This window comes from Sceloporus occidentalis, unplaced genomic scaffold (assembly GCF_023333645.1).
Source record: "Sceloporus occidentalis isolate IW3139 unplaced genomic scaffold, rSceOcc1.0.p SCAF_3, whole genome shotgun sequence".
NCBI classification, from domain to species: domain Eukaryota; kingdom Metazoa; phylum Chordata; class Lepidosauria; order Squamata; family Phrynosomatidae; genus Sceloporus; species Sceloporus occidentalis.
The window spans coordinates 172,146,356-172,164,897 of NW_028316983.1; the positions used below are offsets into that span (position 1 = coordinate 172,146,356).

General features: G+C 42.6%; 1 protein-coding gene across 3 annotated transcripts in view; it reads right to left on the reverse strand.

The window, feature by feature from the left end:
• LOC149317126 (putative phospholipid-transporting ATPase IIB) overlaps positions 1-18,542 on the reverse strand; it is a 176,518-nt gene that overhangs the window by 73,436 nt on the left and 84,540 nt on the right. For all 3 annotated transcript variants that reach the window (XM_089516905.1, XM_089516903.1, XM_089516906.1), the window contains one exon: positions 14,157-14,233. In XM_089516905.1, the coding sequence (XP_089373031.1) occupies positions 14,157-14,233 (77 nt within the window). The remainder of the gene's footprint in view (positions 1-14,156; positions 14,234-18,542) is intronic.

An 18,542-nucleotide genomic window follows, 5' to 3' on the forward strand; every position in this document is an offset into this window, starting at 1 on the left:
AGAGCGGGTTTTCCGGAAGTGGATTATTTCCCATTTCTTTTTGGAAAAACCGGGGCCAGGCCAATGTGAACTTGGCCCTGGTCATGATCAGGTCATTTAGGGGGAGGGATCAAGGTCAGGTGGTGTGCAATGGATGGAACATGCCTCCTCTCTCGCATCTGGCACTTTGGCTTTTTTTTGTTTTGTTTTTTGACAGATTATGTGAATGCTTGATGCTTTCACATGAATGCTTGTGGTACATAGAGGAAGGGGCATGGAGTGGTAGTGAAGGGGAGGCGAGAGGGGAAAGACAAGAGCATCAGGCTGAGAGCAAAGGGGAGATGAGAGGCCGGAGAGTGTACAGGGGCTGTGTGACTGTGGTGTGGCCCTGCGAGGCTCCCTTTCCTCCTCCGTGTCTCCCCCCAAATCCCCTTGAAGAGGCCCAGCAACTTGCTGGGCAGAGGCTCTGCCAGCAGTGCTTCCCTTTCCCCACAGACACAAGGGAGGAAGGAAGGAAAGAGGGCTCTCAGTGTCCTTTTACCTGGCTTTTGCATTGAGCCTCCCGCAGATGCTGAAGGAGCCTTGCAGAAAGAGGGAGGGAGTCCTGGCAGTCAGTTCCCCCCTCACGCCTCCAGAAAGCAGCCTCAAGCCATGGGAAGGGCTCATTCTCTGGCCTTCCAGGCCTCCTCTGAGGCTGCAGGGCCACCCAGGCAGCTGTGCACTCGCACCCAGCGACCTTGCACATGGCTTTTTCCGGCCTCCCTGGGCTCCGCAGAGGCCTCAGGTCTGCGTTGGCCACAGAGGGGAGGTAAGAGCCCTGGGAGCCCGCACTCTCCTCCTGCTGCTGCTCCTTCTCCTGGACAAAGGGACAGCTGAGGATGGACCACGCAACAGCAGCAGCCACGGCCAGTGGCTTCTCCCCCTTAGCCATCGTCCTGGTCCTCCTCTGCAGCCTGTTGCTTCCTCCCCTCCTCCTCCTCCCCCAGTGCCCCCCCAAACCTTGGTCCCAGGGCAAAGCTTGAATGGAATCTTCTGTCAAGTTTTTTTAATAGTTTTATATGGGAAGTTGACAAAATATGCCAATGCTGCTGCCATTTTCTTAAAAAAAGGATGCCATTGGCCAATGGCAGCATGGCACGTCACCACTGACACCAACAGAAGTGAATTGATTGACAACAAAAGGTTCCATCTTGAAGCGCTACTTCTGTAAATGGGAACATCAGTGGGGTAAATGTTAGTGAAAACTTCTTTTCAGAGAGATTTGGTGCCAGCTTACCGTATCTGACCCGGATCTACCCAGGGCAAATGGGTCAGTGAGAATGGGGCCTAAGTAGCTTTTATCAATGTAGGGGTAAGAAACACTCTATGTATGATTGTGAATGCTGAAAGGGAAGAAAGCAGTCAGGAAGGAAATAAATGTGAAATGTGGCCCTGGAGAAGTTATCGGGACAACATGGACTGCTATAAAGGCAAACGATTGGTTCTTAGAGCAAATCAAGCCTGAATTCACACTAGAAGCGAAGATGACTAAATTGAGATTGTCATACTTTGGACATATCATGAGGTAAAATGACTTGCTGGAAAAGATGTAAATTATGGATAAAGTGGAAGGTAGTAAGAAAAAAAGAGTAAAACCACTTGATAGGTGGATTGAGTCAATCAAGGATGCCACAGCCTTGGGTGGAATTTGTATGATCTGAGCAGGGCAGCTGACTGGAGTTCCTGGAGATCTCTAATCCACAAGGATACTGTATGTCAAAATTGAGTTGACAGCATAAAACAATTGCAACAAGAAACACTCTCCTGCTCCTCCCCATTTAAGCACCAGACAACTGCTTATAGTTATTATGGCCAGAATTACAAGGCACTCATTTTTTTAATTAAAAAATGTTGGATTGGTATGATGGATCATAGCAATCATCCTGTTTCCCACAAAAGCAATGCCTATGAGAAGCCCATCCGCTGGATGCTATGACAAAGTCCTTTTCTACTATTTCACTATAGTTGGTATTCAGTGGTAAATTCGCTGCCTCTGATCCCAGAAGAAGAATGTAAATAGCTAGTAGCCATTAATAGCCTTATCTTTTATGAATTTATCTAATTTCCACTTCTAATAGACAACCTCAGTTGCAGGTTTTGGCTACATGTGACCCATGGAAAGCATGTGAATTTCCAGCAAAGGCAGCTATGTTGATGGCATCAAGAGGATGTGGTGCCTGGAAAAAGGGATGTGCCTCCACCACTCCTAGAAAGTTGCTCATCTTTGATCAGATGGCTTGATATACAGCACATCTGGCTGTATTTCCTTGGGTTTCTGCTCCATCTCATTAAGAGTGGAATCATCTTGCCACTTGGGGGAAAAATGGTAAACCTGCTCATGAAGAAAGGTTGATTGAGTACTTTGATAGATAAGGCTTTCAGCCTAAGCTCTGTTCCAATCATCCTTGTCCAACTGTGATCTGCAAGGAAACACCAAAGATATCATCTATGACAGGGATAATCAAGAGAAGTAGGATGGGGCATCTCATTTTAAATCCTGAAGACATTCTCCATATTCTGAAGCACCCAGGACCAAGAAGCCTTAAATATTCAGTGAAATGATGGAGCACCTACTGCACTACTGAAGAAGCAGTATGGGAATCATAATACAGAAGGTGGACATAATTCTGTGAACAAATCAGCTGTAACATATTCATTCCTAATTGCCACTTTGTAGATTTCTCAGTCAGTGTGAGAAAATCTATAAAAAGATATGATCTTTATCCAGTAAAATGTTATGAACTCCTACCAGATTAACACACTAAAAAAATCGAACACCCTGCAACCAAGATTCTCTCTCACTGTGGTTCATGTGCTCCACTGATTCCTACTGAAACATGCCTATTTATATTTTTAAGTTGTTGTTGAACATTTATATAATTTTTAAAATTAGGTTACCATTTATTAAAATGTTACATCTATCTTTAGTGTTCTTTAAATTTTAAAAATACATCCTGGGCAAAACAGTAACAATTGTATGGGTGACATCTTCAAAACATGGGTGGGAATTATGTGGCACTCTAATGTTGTTGGACTGCAACTCTCAGCACCCATTACTACTGGCTATGCTGGTTAGGGTTGCTGGGATTGCAAGCCAACAACTAGAAGACTGCATGGTTCTCACTGTTGTAGTGCAGTGGTCAATCAAAAGCTGAAGTGGAAGCTCCAGATCTGGTTCTCAAGGCAATATTGGAAGAGCAGAAGCTGGGCAGTGGGAGAGAACTCAAAGTCAGTTATCATAACACTTAACCAATAATTCAGCAGTACTTCAAAATACCCATGTTGGTCAACTGATACGTCTGAAAACACTGTATGGGAGACAAACTAAATAGTGCTGTATTTGTTTAGAGAGTCACTATCAGCATAGTACTGCTTACTGTTTGCACTGCTTTCAATATCACTTTAGTTCAAGGATGGGCAATAGTGAAAGGCTGAGGGGGGGGGCACATAAGCCTTGTGGGAGATCCTGGAGATTCCCCACCAACAACAACAATGTTTTGCTCCCAAATACATTTTCACCATGTTTTGGGTTTTTAAAAAGTCCTCTCCTAAACTGGCCTGGTGCTGGGAACAAAATGTGGAGGAAATGTCTCTCATGCTCCTGGTGAACATTTTGCAACCTAATCTTTTTGGAAATTTTTTACAAAACTTGTTTTGATCTCTGGGGGGCTCCAAAGGTGGTGGGAATGCCTTCTACCACCCTCCCCAAGTACATTTAAGGAAATTCTGGAGAGAGAAAACAAGACAGTAAGTTGGAACTTTATTTTATTTTTTGCAAACCCCCCTCTACTATTGTTAACCCCTGTGGCCACAACGGCCATGGAACCCAAATGCAGCCCACAGGCCACACCCCTGCTTTAGTTTGTGAATGCTTCATGACAAATAGATTTTTATCTGGATGGCAACAACAATTTTTTAATTAATTTTCTTGATTAAAAGCTTTGTCACAAAACAACGATTGATCCTCTGAGCAAAAAAAATGTTTCTTCCACTGAAATCTAGTCCCTGACATGTGTTTTTAACAAAACACAAACAAAATAGTATAGACGTAGCTAATCAGTTTCCATACTGGCACCCAAATTTAAGAATGAGAGGACAATGTTTTAAGCCATGTACATGTAAATGCCCCTGACTCATACAAAAGCTGAAATGGGAGTTCAATTACTTTATTCCTCACTCGTCCCACTTTACACATCTAATCTAGCTTTAGTACTCACCTGAGCAATTGCAGCCAATCCATAACAGTACATTCCCAGAATCATAAGACCAAACATCAACATTAACTGGCTGTTTATAACAAGGCAAAGTGGTCTTCATAAAATCACAGTACAGTTTAATATACATGACAGAAAATGAGAGAATTGAAAAGAAAGGTTCTACCAAGTTAGGAAGCACCTTTCCAGTACTTAGATATTCTTACTGTAATACTGTAAAGTTTATGTGAACAAGAATTGGAGACTGACAACTTATTTTATATAGATAGCAACGTTCCTAAATGATAAGCAAAATACAAACACAATACATTTCTTAAACCATTTAACAAAGCTCTGGGTCCACATGAGTCATAGGAAAATAAACAAAACCTGCATTTTGACTAAGGCAATATTTGGTTATTTCAGTTAATTCCCTTTAGGCTAATTAACAGCTATGGGTGACCTTTAGCTTTGGCAGATTCCAATCATCCAATGCACTGGGTTTTAACAAATATCCAAATAGGATTGATTACTGATTCATGCATTATAAACAGCACAATTCAATGCCACTTTTAAGGCTGGAATTACATTCCATAATAGGCTGATTAGACTACAAATGAGATATTATGCACACAGCCATCACACTATAATAATGTTGATGCTGCCATATCTACATTAAACTCAAATAAAAATTCAAATATATCATTTTAGACTGATACTGAACCTTGCAAAAACTATTTATGTTCATATCATTTGAATTAAAAGCATATTAAATGGATTCATTAGAAAATTCTCCTCTTTGCCTTGCTTTTTTTCTAACAATCCCTACTTCTTTAGGCTACAGAATAATTTTTATAATTGGTATAATAAATCACAGAGTGTTGACTTAAAGTTTAGAAAAATTGTTGTTGAGTGATTAAAATGAAGATGCAAAATAAATCATTCCCTAAATTATAATATACCAGTAAACCTATTGTTTATACAGGTAAACATATGAAACTGAGCAAGACCATACTTCTACATACGAAACAAGTAGTTTTGGACTCACTATGGGCTACAAAAACATTTCTTGCAGTTTCCCCCCATGATTAAGGGATTAAGCCCTAAATCCAGTTGTTACTACTTCTGAACAGAAGAGATCTACTGAATTAACAGGAACTTGATAGGTCAACACTTAACATAAGCTCCTGTAAATCAGTGGATCTTCCCCAGTTGGAATTAATAGTGGATTTAGGCCAGGGTAGGAATTGTGTAGACCTCCAATTCTTTTGAAATTGCTCCTGGTGGGTCAGGAGTTATTTTGCACAAATTCATTTGCTATGCAGCTTGGATATGTTCTTTGAAAAAGTAAGAAAGGCCCCAATGATCAGAGACTTAATTTCTGGCCATTTAGACTGCTATAATGCATTCTATAAGAAGCTGCCCTTGAATAATTATTTTCACTGGCTCTTTGAGCGACAATCTGGTTGGTGGCTGGGAAGATGGAGGTTTGGGAGTGCATACAGCCCTCGGAGGTCCTGGGGTGGGATTAGCCTCTGAAACTTATCAACATATACTGTAAAGTCATAAACAGTGGGGTTCCAGGATATCTGAAAGATCACTTACTTCTAAATCCACTTCCTTCCTGGCTCATACCTCAAAATCTTATTTGAAGTCATCCCCAGCAATCCAAATTGATGCTGGAAGTGCAGCGGCAGCTAAAATTAACCTGTTAAATGTAATATATTTCTGCAAGTGAACCATCTTAACTTTGTCTCCCATCGTGGAAATCTGCTACCACAAAATCAAACTGCACAGGAAATTATCTAATCACAATGATGGGATTGTTGAATTTAACCTCCAAACATCTGCTCCCAACACCAAAATAAATTCCAAGGTATGCCCTGCCACATTAGTCAGGCCAACCAATTACTGAGGTGGGCCAATGTTTTTGATAACAGTAAAGAAGTCTTGAGTGGGTCAAGGCAGGGGTCAACAAGGATGCTGAAGTCACCCAGCATCATCTCTGAGACCATGTCAGACAGCTTAAGAAAGTAAACAACTTGGCAGCTGCATGGCCAATAAAGCAGCAGCATGTTTCTTCTCTCTCACTGATCCAGAACAAGATACAAACCCTAAAACTGGTACTAGGGCATGAGAGATGTAATCCTTATGGATGACTAATGACACCTCCACCACCCAATAGATATTGGTGCTGTAGTAACTATCAGGGTGGACAAAGCAGGGAAGATCCGCTCCATCCGGCTCATGCACCCAGCCACAATAATATGTTGAACCCACTCATCCACCCCTTTTATTGTAGGTTGGTTGGCATCCAGTAGCAGCATCAACAGGTTGGAAAGGAAAAACATTTGACAGATTTCAAGTATCTATTCTTCCAAGATTAATCCAAGCACGTGTACAACACACAAAACAGACAGAAACAGAAGCCAATGCAGTATGTAAATGTAAATACACTCCTTACACTGTTAGACAAGCTTTTAAAATTTCTCCTACACCAACTGCCAAGATATCTCAGTGCCAGTGATGAACAAAAACAGTCCAGAGATACCAAATTATACAACACTTCTGCTTCAACTAGTGTTCCGCTCTCACCTGTGCACTTCATGTTCCTTCTTCTGAGCCCTTCCTTTCAGGCAGGGTCTCTGGTTGTGGTGTACAAAAAAGTCAAGCCATACTTCTGCAGTGGGTGATAATAGTTTTATATGAACATGCCTCTCACCAAGATCTTTACCATTCTCACCACATTCCAATTGTTCTTCAGTCCTTAAACAGTCTGGGTCCAGACTATCTGAAAGACTACATCTCACTATATGAGTTTGCCTGAGTTTTAAGAGATGTGGGGAGGACCTTTTCTTGGTTCTACCACCACAGACATGTTTGATGAACATTGGAAAATCTTCTCAGTGGCTGTTCACAAGTTGTGGAAGTCACACCCACAGGAGGTTCTGTTGGCCCCCAGCTTGCAGTTTTTCTGCCAGCAGATAAAGACAATTTTATTTTGACAAGCCTTTGGTTTTTAGCTTGTTGCAGCATATGAAGCTTTTATTAGAGGTTCTGTTTGTATTTTTACATATATATATATATATATATATATACATACACATACTCACACACAGTGGCCCGCTCCATATGCAAGCGCACCATACACGGCTTCCACTTTATGTGGAAGCCACGCTACAATACAGGAAATAGCGCGTGCACCACACTGCCGCGAACACAAGCCCCATTCTATTGAATGGGGCTCGAGTTTACACAGTATTTGTCTTATGCGGGGGTGGGGCCGGATCCCTGCATAAGGCAAGGCTACACTGTATATAACTTTTTTTAGTGTGTGTGTTTGAACTGAATTGTTTTTCTAACATTTATATTAATAGCTTTTTAGCTGTACAGTAGGCCCTTGGTATCTGCTATGGTTTGGTTCCAGATCCGGGGGGGGGGAGGGGGGGAGGGGTGTATCCTCCAGTAGATACCAAAATCCATGGTTGCTCAATACAATGGCTTAGTACAGTGGTGGCAAACCTATGGCACGTGTGCCAGAGAGGGCACTCAGAGCCTTTTTGGTGGGCACTCGTGCCGTTGCGTTCGCTAGAGTTCATTACTAGAAAGCCAGAGGTATGTGGCATTTTGCCATAAATAAGTGGGTTTTGGGTTGCAGTTTGGGCACTCGGTCTCTAAAAGGTTCGCCATCACTGGCTTAGTAAAACAATGTCCCTTATAAAATTACAAAATCAAGGGTTGCTTTTTGGAATTTATATCTTATTGGAATATTTTCAAGCCAAAAATGGTTGAATCCATGGAATCTGTGGATATGGAAGGCTGGATGTACTTTGTTTTAACTTGATGTAAGCTGCCTTGAATCCTGTGCTGGGAGAAAGATGGGATATAAATTACAGTTGGCCATCTGTATAAACAGGCCATCCATCCACAGACTGCAGCATCCATGGACTGGCCACATGAACATCAGAGTCCAGTTTTTTGGCATCTACGAGGGGGATCCACAACCGAACCCTCACCAATACAGAGAGCCAACTGTAATTAATTAAAACAAATAAATAACTCAAAGAAGGAGTAGTGCCCCATTTCTGTGTCTTCCTGAACTGACAATTCTCAGTAGTGTCACCCCATAAGGGTTGATTTCCCATCAGTGGCTGGTTCTGTCTTGTCTTGTACTTTCTCATTGCTCAGAAATTGTCTTGGTCCTGATATTCCTCCAGCAACTAGCATACACCTTAATTCCATGGAAAAACAGCACTTCCTTGGGAACTAAAGGCAGTAGACTGAAGAGACAAAAAGGCATTATCTCCCTCCATTCCTGCTGACACAGGTACAAACATGCAGTGTCGGTAAGCTGTTTGTAGCTGGTATATGAAAAAGGAGAACCATATCATTTTTAGTCGTGCTTCTTAATATCTTTGTTAAATCTTCAGCTCCCCCACTGTGCATAAACTGCTGTACACTCTTTCTACTACTATCTCCCCTCCAACAGCCATACTTCACATGCATTGCTATGCCAATGAATTATTTTCATCCCTATCCTCCACTCCCCACAAGCAGGAAGCATGCAGAAGTGGCTATCCTGGTGAACAATTTTGTTATATTTAAGATTGCATATAATGAATAATAGTTAAGTGACATTTCAAACACTGGTGTACAGCTCAGAGCAACCATGGTTTCCCATTTAGCGTTCTACAGAAGGGATGAGTCCTTCGTACACTTTACTTTAGAGATCTTAAAATGCTCCTTCTTGCAAAATGAAAAGTAGATGACCTCCTACCAAGTGGTAATTTCATCACCAATAAGGAACGACAGCAGTAAGGTAAGAATTAATTTCTTTCCGTATTTTGAATTAAATACTTATACTAAATTATATCTTGTACATACTTATATCTCCAATGAATACCTGATGTCTACCTTTCTGGATTAAGTTATGCTAAATGAGAAAACTACACATTTAAAAGAACTAGTTTAAACTTCATCCCCTGAACTATGATGCACCCCAGATGTTCTAATTATGATTGTTTTTTCAGCATTTAACATTTTGCCTCTTTACTGCTGCCTGAAATTATAAGTTTATTTATGTTCACATTTCAGCTGAAGAAACACAACTTTTAATTGTTAGCAGATGTAATATCAAAGTATACAGATTATGTAAATGAAGGTGGATTGTGCACCTACAATCCTAAAAATTGGATCACAATTTTTCTATGTGCTACTAATTGGTTTGTTTGTTCTGTTTAATCTCTTCTTGCTGCTGCTCTGCACCAATATTCTCCCACCCACCCACCCCCCTTTTTTTAAAACTCTGTTAAATATAAAGGAACAATGTATTTTTAACCCAAATGACCCCAGCTTCCTTATGCCAAAATCCAAGGTTTCATTAGCATCGTTCTGATAATGCAACAAGACTTTCTCCTTTTCTTCTCCCTGCAAAAGTCCTCTGCATCACCTAAAACTCTGCTCTAAGGTTTTCCACCCCTTTCAGAGCAGACTGTGAGGAAAGGAAGCTCCACAACAGCTCTGGTAATAGAATTGGTTCTATCCGCACATGAACACAGCGGAATCCAGGGCTTATTTTCTTCATTGTACATATCTATCTGACGAAAGCACAATTCTAAATAAGGATTTAGTACAGAAATGTTATAGTTTTCAAGGAGTCAGCTATTGATAAAACTGCATGATAGAACAGATAATAAATACCATGTGGTTCTACATTATTGTGTTATTTATTCATTTCAGTGTGTGAGAGCACTTCGCTTTTGACCTAGTTTTTTTTTCCTGAAAAGTTTTAATTTCACATCAGTGCATCAGAGGTAAAATAAGCATGCATACCATACATTGTGTTTTGTTCTATTTTAAAATGCTGTTATCAAGATTCAAATGATAACAGAACATTGTAATTCACATAATAGCATATATCACCTGTCTCTTTGTCAATGACACATTTAAAAGCATCTTTTTATTAGAAACACAAATCAATACACTCAAGGGGCTGCAATAACTACTTTAGCCAATTTGGATTATCATTTTATTCTTTATGTTCTGACTCTAAGTAAGTTATTATTATGAATGGCATGAAAATGGCAACCTGTCACAATTGATTTTTAAGCCAAAGTTTTTTTTTCTTTTTTTGATATAATTATCTTCCTGTTAAATAAAGGTATAGTTTATAAAAGGCAAACTCAAGTTTCAGCTCATGATAACTGTGATGCCTTTTTAATAGTCTTTAGGAAGATTATTGCCCCAAATTAGCAGCTATTTGCACAGACTTGAATGAAAAACCCCACAGATGCAAAGATACCCTCCACCATTAGTAACTACATCATAGTAAAAGAATTCAGAATACAGGATGGATCTACCTCATCTCACAAATCTAATATTCCAAAAAGTGTATGAAATTTAAAAAAAAATGAAAAATACACAAAATAGGTTAAACAATGTGATCACTGACGGAGAATATAAGTTTTCAAAGTGTTATACAAGGACAGCATGATGCAATCATTCTAATTTGCAGAAATAAATATAATTTAACTGTACATGAACAATTAGATTGCAAATGTAGGAATTTTACTCCAAGCTCTTGGAGATGTCCTGTAGCTATGTTTGAATTTCTAAGACTAAAACCTAAAATGTATAGAATTATTTCTTTATCTTCCTTAAACCTTGAAAACTCCGTGGATCCAACACCTCTCCTTAGTCAATTCTACCTTATCGGCAACCCTCAATAGTTTTGCTCCTTTACTGATACACGTGGCCTCTTCTAATAAGCCACAGCCCTGGTTCACTCCTATTGTTCGGTTTTTCCATTCTTGTTCTCAAGCTGCTGAATGGTTGTGTAAAAAGACTAGGGAAAGGGCTGACTTTATTCATTATAAATTTGTTTTTTTCTTTTTCACACGCTATCTTCTTGGCAAAACAGAATTATTATAAATCTCCTTCCTTTCTGCCTTTAAGCATGCTTTAGTTTCACCAATCTTAAAAAAGCCTTCTCTTGATCCATCTTCTCTCTTGATCTATTGGCCTATCTCACTTCTTCCTTTTCTAAGGTTTTAGAATGTGTTGTTTTTTTCCGCTGCCTGGAGTTTCTTACTGCTAATTCTATTCTTGATCTTTTTCAGTCCGGCTTTTGCCCACTGCACTCAACTGCACTCTGGTGATCTTTTACTGGATAAATCTAAAGGTCTTTATTCTATTCTAGTCCTCCTGGATCTCTCTGCTGCGTTTGACACTGCTGATCATGGTCTCTTGGTGGATTTACTCCAAGACCTGGGTTTTGTGGGATCAGTTTTAAGTTGGTTTAAATCTTACCTATCAAACAGACCTTTTGCGGTGGTTACTTTCTGCCACTGTCTTATTTAGCTGTTGCAGTCCCTCAGAGTTCTGTCTTGGCTCCTTTACTGTTGTCCCTTTATACCATGTCCTTGGAAATCTTATTAGCTCCTACGGCTTTCAGTATCACCTATACGCCGATGACACTCAGCTATACTTCTCTACTCCTGAGATTTCGCTGGGTGTTGAGCAGCGATTATCATCATGTCTTGCTGCTGTCTCTCAGTGGATGATTCACCGGTGCCTGAAGCTCAATATAGCCAAAACTGAGCTACTTGTCTTCCCACCCAAGCCATTTTTGCAATGTTCTTTGTCAGTTACTGTGAATGACATTTCTATTCAATCTTTCAATGAGGCCCGTAGTCTTGGCTCTTCATTATCGTTCACTCCACAGATCCAGGCTACAATCAAGTCATGCAGATTCTTTCTTTATAATCTGATCAGAATTTGACCGTTTCTTTCGGTTTTGATGGCGAAGACTTCGGTGCATGCACTGGTGATATCACACCAGGATTATTGCAACCCATTGCTAGTGGGTCTTCTTATTTCTCACTTTAGCTCCCTAATCTCTGTGCAATGCTCAGTGGCCAGGATCATCTTCTCAGTGGCCAGGATCATCTTGTTGTTATTCCTACATTGGTTCCCTGTTCCTTTCAGAATCTGATATAAAACTCTTCTCCTGACCTTTAAAGCCCTTCATGGCTTGGCTCCCTCTTATTTATCAGTGCTCATCTCTCCTTATCACCCTCCACGCGCATTGAGATACTATGACATCGGTCTCCTGACCCAGCCAAGGTCCTCCTCTTCTCCTGCTCGAATCTGCCCCTTCTCTTGTGCTGCTCCTCATGTCTAAAATCTCCCCACACAATTAAGAACTGTTACCTCTTTGGCTAATTTTAAGGCTGAATTGAAGACACTCTTGTTTAGGGAGGCAGTCCAAATAACTGGCTGTTAATCTGTTGCTTACTTTGTTTTATTATATACCAATTAGTATTATTTTAGAGATATTTTAATCATGTAATGTTTAGATTGTACGCCGCTTGGCAAGATTTTTTTCTTTTTCTCTTTTTTCTTTGACCCTTACTATGTAAAGTGCTATGAGAACTTTACAGTGCTCTATAAATAAATGTTAATAATGGCCCAGTACATACGGGCCTTTCAGGCATAATAGGAGTTGGTTGAGGGTGGAGCGCCCACACATCCCACAACCCTCGCACGTGACAAGGGCATAACAATGGCGGAGCCCTGTATACGTGGGCACCGCCATTGTTACGTAAGTGTCGCACGGCATCCGCACGGCACCACACAGCATTTACATAACAAGTGGTTACGCTGCCGCCACGGCTTCCAAAGAACCTGCTTTTTGCGGGTTCTTTTTCCGCCGGCAGAAAGCCTTGCAGTTTGGTGGCTGAGGCTTCCCTCTGGCAGAAAAACAGGCACCGGCAGGCCGCCCTTTTTGGGTGGTCTGTACTGCACCAATAATAATAATAATAATTTTTAAAAAACTCTTTTTTATTTGTATAAAACATGATCCATCTTGTGATGTTCATGAAAAACTGAATATTACTAACAGCAATTACCGTATATACTCATGTATATGTCGACCTCATGTATAAGTCGAGGGCAGTTTTTGGGGCCAAAATCATGGATTTTGATATGACCCGTGGATAAGTCGAGGGTCAAACATTGGGTCATGTTACAAAAGATCTAAAGGGGGAAACAAATCACCACATCCTTCCCTACATCTCCCTCTCTGGACCTCTCCCAAGGGTCATAGTCTCAGCATGTAAAAAGGGAAACAAACCTCGGCATGCACACACTCTCTTTCCCTTTACCAAAAGCATTCCCAAGGTTCATGGCTTGTAAAAAAGGTGAACCCCACCCTCTCTCTGCCCTTCAACCTAGGATTCTCAAGGCTTGCAGAAGGGGATAGACAGCTCTCTCTCTCTCTTTCTCCTCACATAACCCCCAGGATTCCCAAGGCTTATGCCTTGCAGAAGGGGATAAAAACCTCTCTCTCTTTCTGTGCACATAACCTCCAGGATTGCCAAGGCTCATGGCTTGCAGAAGGGGGGACAGACCTTTCTCTTTCTCTTCTCTCATCCCCAGGATTTCCAGGCTCACAGCTTGCAAAACGGGGCCCAAGCCTGGGCATACTCTCTTTTTCCCTTTCCTGAGCAGCTGTTTGTTAGCTCTGGCGGCAAGGGGACTGAGGGATCTCTCTCTTTTACACACACACAGGAAGAGAGAGAGAAGAGGGGAGATCGCGCCGGAGAGTGAGGACTCAAATGGGAAGCTCCTTAAAGATCCCTGGCTACAGAGGAAGGTGGGCACTTCTTTCAGGAAATTTTCAAACAGTATTAACTTGTTGCTCCTTATATAAGTCTACCCATCATTTTAGAGTCCATTTGGGGGCATAAATTTCATTTACCCATCTGACAGAAAAAATGCCCATCTAAACAAGAAGGTCCTTGTCATATGGCAAAATGCTGTTAAACCTAGTTAGGTGACAATATATTATGCTAATACTTTCTTTACTTTGTAATTCTAATGTTTTTAAAAGGAAAAGATGGTTAAAATATCAGACATTTGCTCCAGCATTCTTTCTTAGCTTACCTTATTCTTTGGATTGGATGTATTCATTACACTTCGAGTTTCTTTTCCAGTGTAAATAACAACACCAATTACTGTTCCTGTAACAAATGTAACAAAATGTTTATATAAAAATGTTATTGTGAGAATAAGAAGTCAAAATGTTAAACGGGAGAAAAATACACAGACGGCTCTCCTACTATACCTAACAGTATCTAATATAAAAAATGCCAACTTTCCCTTTCATATATTTGAAGTTAAGAATTTGCTAGTGCCAAATATCATGGTCTTGTTTACATTGTTGTTGTTGTTACTGTTTGCCTTCAAGTTGCTTCTGATGTATGGAGAGCCTAAGGTGACCCTACTAGGCGGTTTTCTGAGTCTGAGAGTATGTGACATGCCTAAAGAAATTCTGTAAAGAACAAGACTCATATCTTGTATGATTTGTTGGAGGAAAAGCGTTGTGACCTGGCATGCATTACTGAGACCTGGCTTGGGCCTGAAAGCGAAGCAGTGTGGACTCAGGCCCTCCCAGCTGGGTATTCAGTTAAGGATCAGTGCAGGTTAGGTGGGCGAGGGGGGGGGTTACCTTGATCCATAAGAACACCCTTTCCTTGACCAGGAACCATTTACGTCAGACAGATTACATTGAGTGTATTTACCTGACCCTGAAGGACAAGGACAGTTTGGGGATTTTGTTGGTCTACCGGCCACCCCGTGCGCTAACAGACTCCCTGACCGAGCTGACACAGCTGGTCTCGGAACTGGTGTTGGAGTCCCCTAGACTTTTAGTCTTGGGGGACCTCAACATCCCTTTCGAGACCAGTCGTAATCCAACTGGTGCGGCTCGGGAGTTCATGGCTACCATGACAACCATGGGCCTGTCCCAATTAGTCTCAGGACCTACACATTCAGCTGGTAATACACTTGATGTTTTCTTCTGTACGGATATGGAGACACCGTGGGCAGAGGTTTCTAATGTCTCTCCCTTGTCATGGACGGACCATTTCCTGGTCGAGGCTAATATCAAGGCTTCTACCCGGATCCCTCCCGGGGGTGGCGGACCTATTCGGATGGTCCACCCTCGAAGGCTGATGGAACCCAAAAGGTCCCAAGAAGCCCTAGAAGGGTTTATGGTTGGAACTGACTGCGATTCTATTGATGCCCTGACTAATATCTGGGATACTGATCTCCCCAGGGCTATATACAGTATCGCTCCCAAGCATCCTCTCAGACCTGCTTCCAAAAAACGGCCTTGGTATACGGAAGATCTTCGGGCCAGGAAGCAGGTTTTGCGATAACTAGAGCGCAAATGGCGGAGACATCAGGCCTTAGCCGACAAGACACTCCTGGACTCTCTTTTGAAGGACTACGGGGTGGCGATAATCGCAGCGAAGAACTTGTTCTTTTCTGCGCGTATCGCGTCCGCGGAGTCGCGTCCGGCAGAGCTGTTCAGGGGTAGTGAGGGAGCTTACTCAACTCCCTCCTCCCCTGAACCCTATTTTGGAACCATCGAAAGCCTGCTGTGACGAGTTTAACAACTTCTTCGCGGATAAAATCTCTCAGATAAGGGTTGATCTCGACTCCATTATTAGTTCAGAATCTAGAAAAGAGGTGTCCAGAGCCTCCATGGACTTGGTTAAACTGGATCACTTTGAGTCTGCCTGTACTGAGGATGTAGACAAGATTCTTCGAAGTGTTAGGAAGATGACTTGCTCTCTCGATCCCTGTCCTTCATGGCTGACAGCTCAAGGGGGAACGGTTGTGACTAATATGTTGCACCGTATTATTAATACATCCTTCAAGGATGGGCAGTTTCCATCAACTTTGAAGACGGCCATTGTTAAACCTTTGTTGAAAAAGCCCTCCCTTGACCCCCTAATTCGGAACAATTATCGGCCTGTCTCGCTGCTGCCATTTTTAGGGAAGGTGATCGAGAGGGCAGTTGCTTTTCAGCTTCAAGGGATCTTGGATGAGACGGATTATCTGGACCCATTTCAAACTGGCTTCCGGGCGGGCTATGGAGTTGAGACTGCTATGGTCGCCTTAGTTGATGATCTCCGTCTGGGTATGGACAGGGGGAGCGTGTCCCTGTTAGTGCTCTTGGACATCTCAGCGGCCTTTGATACCATCGACCATGGTATCCTTCTGGGTCGCCTGAGGGAGTTGGGTATCGGGGGCTCTGCTTTGCAGTGGTTCCGTTCCTACCTCTCGGGCAGATTCCAGATGGTGGAGCTGGGGGACTGTCGCTCCGATAGGAGGGCCCTGACATCTGGGGTCCCTCAGGGAACGATTGTGTCCCCTATGCTATTTAACATTTACATGAAGCCGCTGGGAGAGATCATCCGGAGACATGGGGCGCGGTGTTATCAGTACGCTGATGACACCCAAATAGTTTTCTCTGTGTCTCCGACTGATGCAGTAACTAGGGATGGCATCCCTCCTCTTAATGCTTGCTTGGAGTCGGTAATGGGCTGGATGAGGGAAAACAGACTCAGCCTGAATCCAGAGAAAACGGAAGTACTGGTGATTGGCTCTCCTGGCCCGGGTAAGGAAATTTTTCCACCTGTCCTAAATGGGGTCACGCTCCCTGTGAAGAACTCTGTTCGCAGTTTGGGGGTGCTTCTGGACTCGTCGCTTCACCTTACTGCTCAGGTGAATGCGGCGGTCAGGAGCACCTGTTATCAGCTTCGGCTGATACGCCAACTGCGACCCTTCCTTGGCCGGGGGGACCTTGAAACCGTTGTACATGCTCTGGTAACTTCTCGATTAGATTTCTGTAATACGCTTTATATGAGGCAACCCTTGTACCAAACCCGGAAGCTTCAATTAGTGCAGAATATGGCTGCTCGGCTGGTTACTGGATGTTCCAGGGCCAGCCATATAACACCAGTCCTAAAAGATCTCCATTGGCTGCCTATTCGCTTCCGGGCCGAATACAAGGTGTTGGTTTTCACCTATAAAGCCCTAAATGGCTTGGGCCCAGGGTACTTGGAGGACCGCCTCTCCCCATACAATCCGCCCCGCACTCTCAGGTCGGGTGAAAGACATCTTTTAAGAGTTCCAGACGCTCGATATGGATCAGCTCAGAGGGCTTTCTCTATTTCAGCCCCTCAGCTCTGGAACTCCCTCCCCAATGAGCTCCGTACTTCCACCTCCCTCAATGCTTTCAAGAAAAACTTGTAGACTTTTTTGTTCCGCCAGGCTTTCCCCCCGTGAGCCTTGTGGTCATTCTCTTCCCCTTGGCAATGTTTTTGTGTATTCCATTCTACACAGCCACTTGTATAGGGTGTTGTTGGTTTTTACTGTTCTTAATTGTTAACTTTGGCGGGATACAAACCGCCGCTTTGCGGCGCTTCCCCGCCGGCGCCATTTGCTCCGCGCGGGAGCTGCAGCAGCCAAACCGCGCAGCTCCCACATGGAGCAAAAAAGAAGCTCCATTTCGGAGCTTCTTCTTGCGGCGCACTGATGACGTCGCAAAGCGCCGCTGGCGCATTCGCGACGTCATAGGCGCCGCGACACATCTGGACGCTATGTGTCCAGTACGTAAAGATGGCGGCGCCCATGTGGAAGGGGCGCCGCCATCTTGTACGTATTGTATACGTACTAGGGTTAGGGGGGTGCGGAAGCACCGCCCCTTCCTAACCCTAGTACGTATACAATACGTACTATATGGCGGTGTGTATCCCTCCTTTGTATTATTGTCATGCTGATGTTTTAATTGTCTTACTCTTTGATGTACACCGCTGTGATCGCTGGAATAGCGGTATAAAAATAAAATATTATTATTATTATTATTATTAATGTCACCCAATGGGTTTCCACAGCCAAGCAAGTATTCAGATCCTAGTCTCTAGAGTCATAGTTCAGTGCTCAAACCACTATGCAATGCTGGCTCCTCCTTGTTCATATATCATGCTTTAATGTGTTCTTTTAAATTCTCTCCTACTTATTTTGCATGGTCCCTTAACCCTAGTATGGCCCCAGCACAGCGCTTTAGCACAGTGTGTACCGTGCCATAGTATGCTGCAAATGCATAATCGGACTCATGAAACTTAGCAGCATGGCCCTGTGCAACAACACTTTTGAACAATTGGGGCCAGAAAATGTTCACAAATAGCGAACACTTCACTGGAAAAGCTCTACCTGAATCACCTTTTTCAGTTAATTTCCTATAAAAACTGCCACCTTTCACTGTCTATCATTATGAACAATGTACCCCAGCTAAGTAGGTGAGTGGTGAAGGTTCAAATTAAGCAGGCAGAGCAACACTCCATTACAAGCATTTCCCCAAGGCATCTCACCTCCTACCACTACTCTTCTCTAACGAAATAAGAATATGTGGAACTTCAAATTCAAATACAGTTGGCCCTTCATATTCCTTCAGTTGGCCCTACATTTAACATTCAC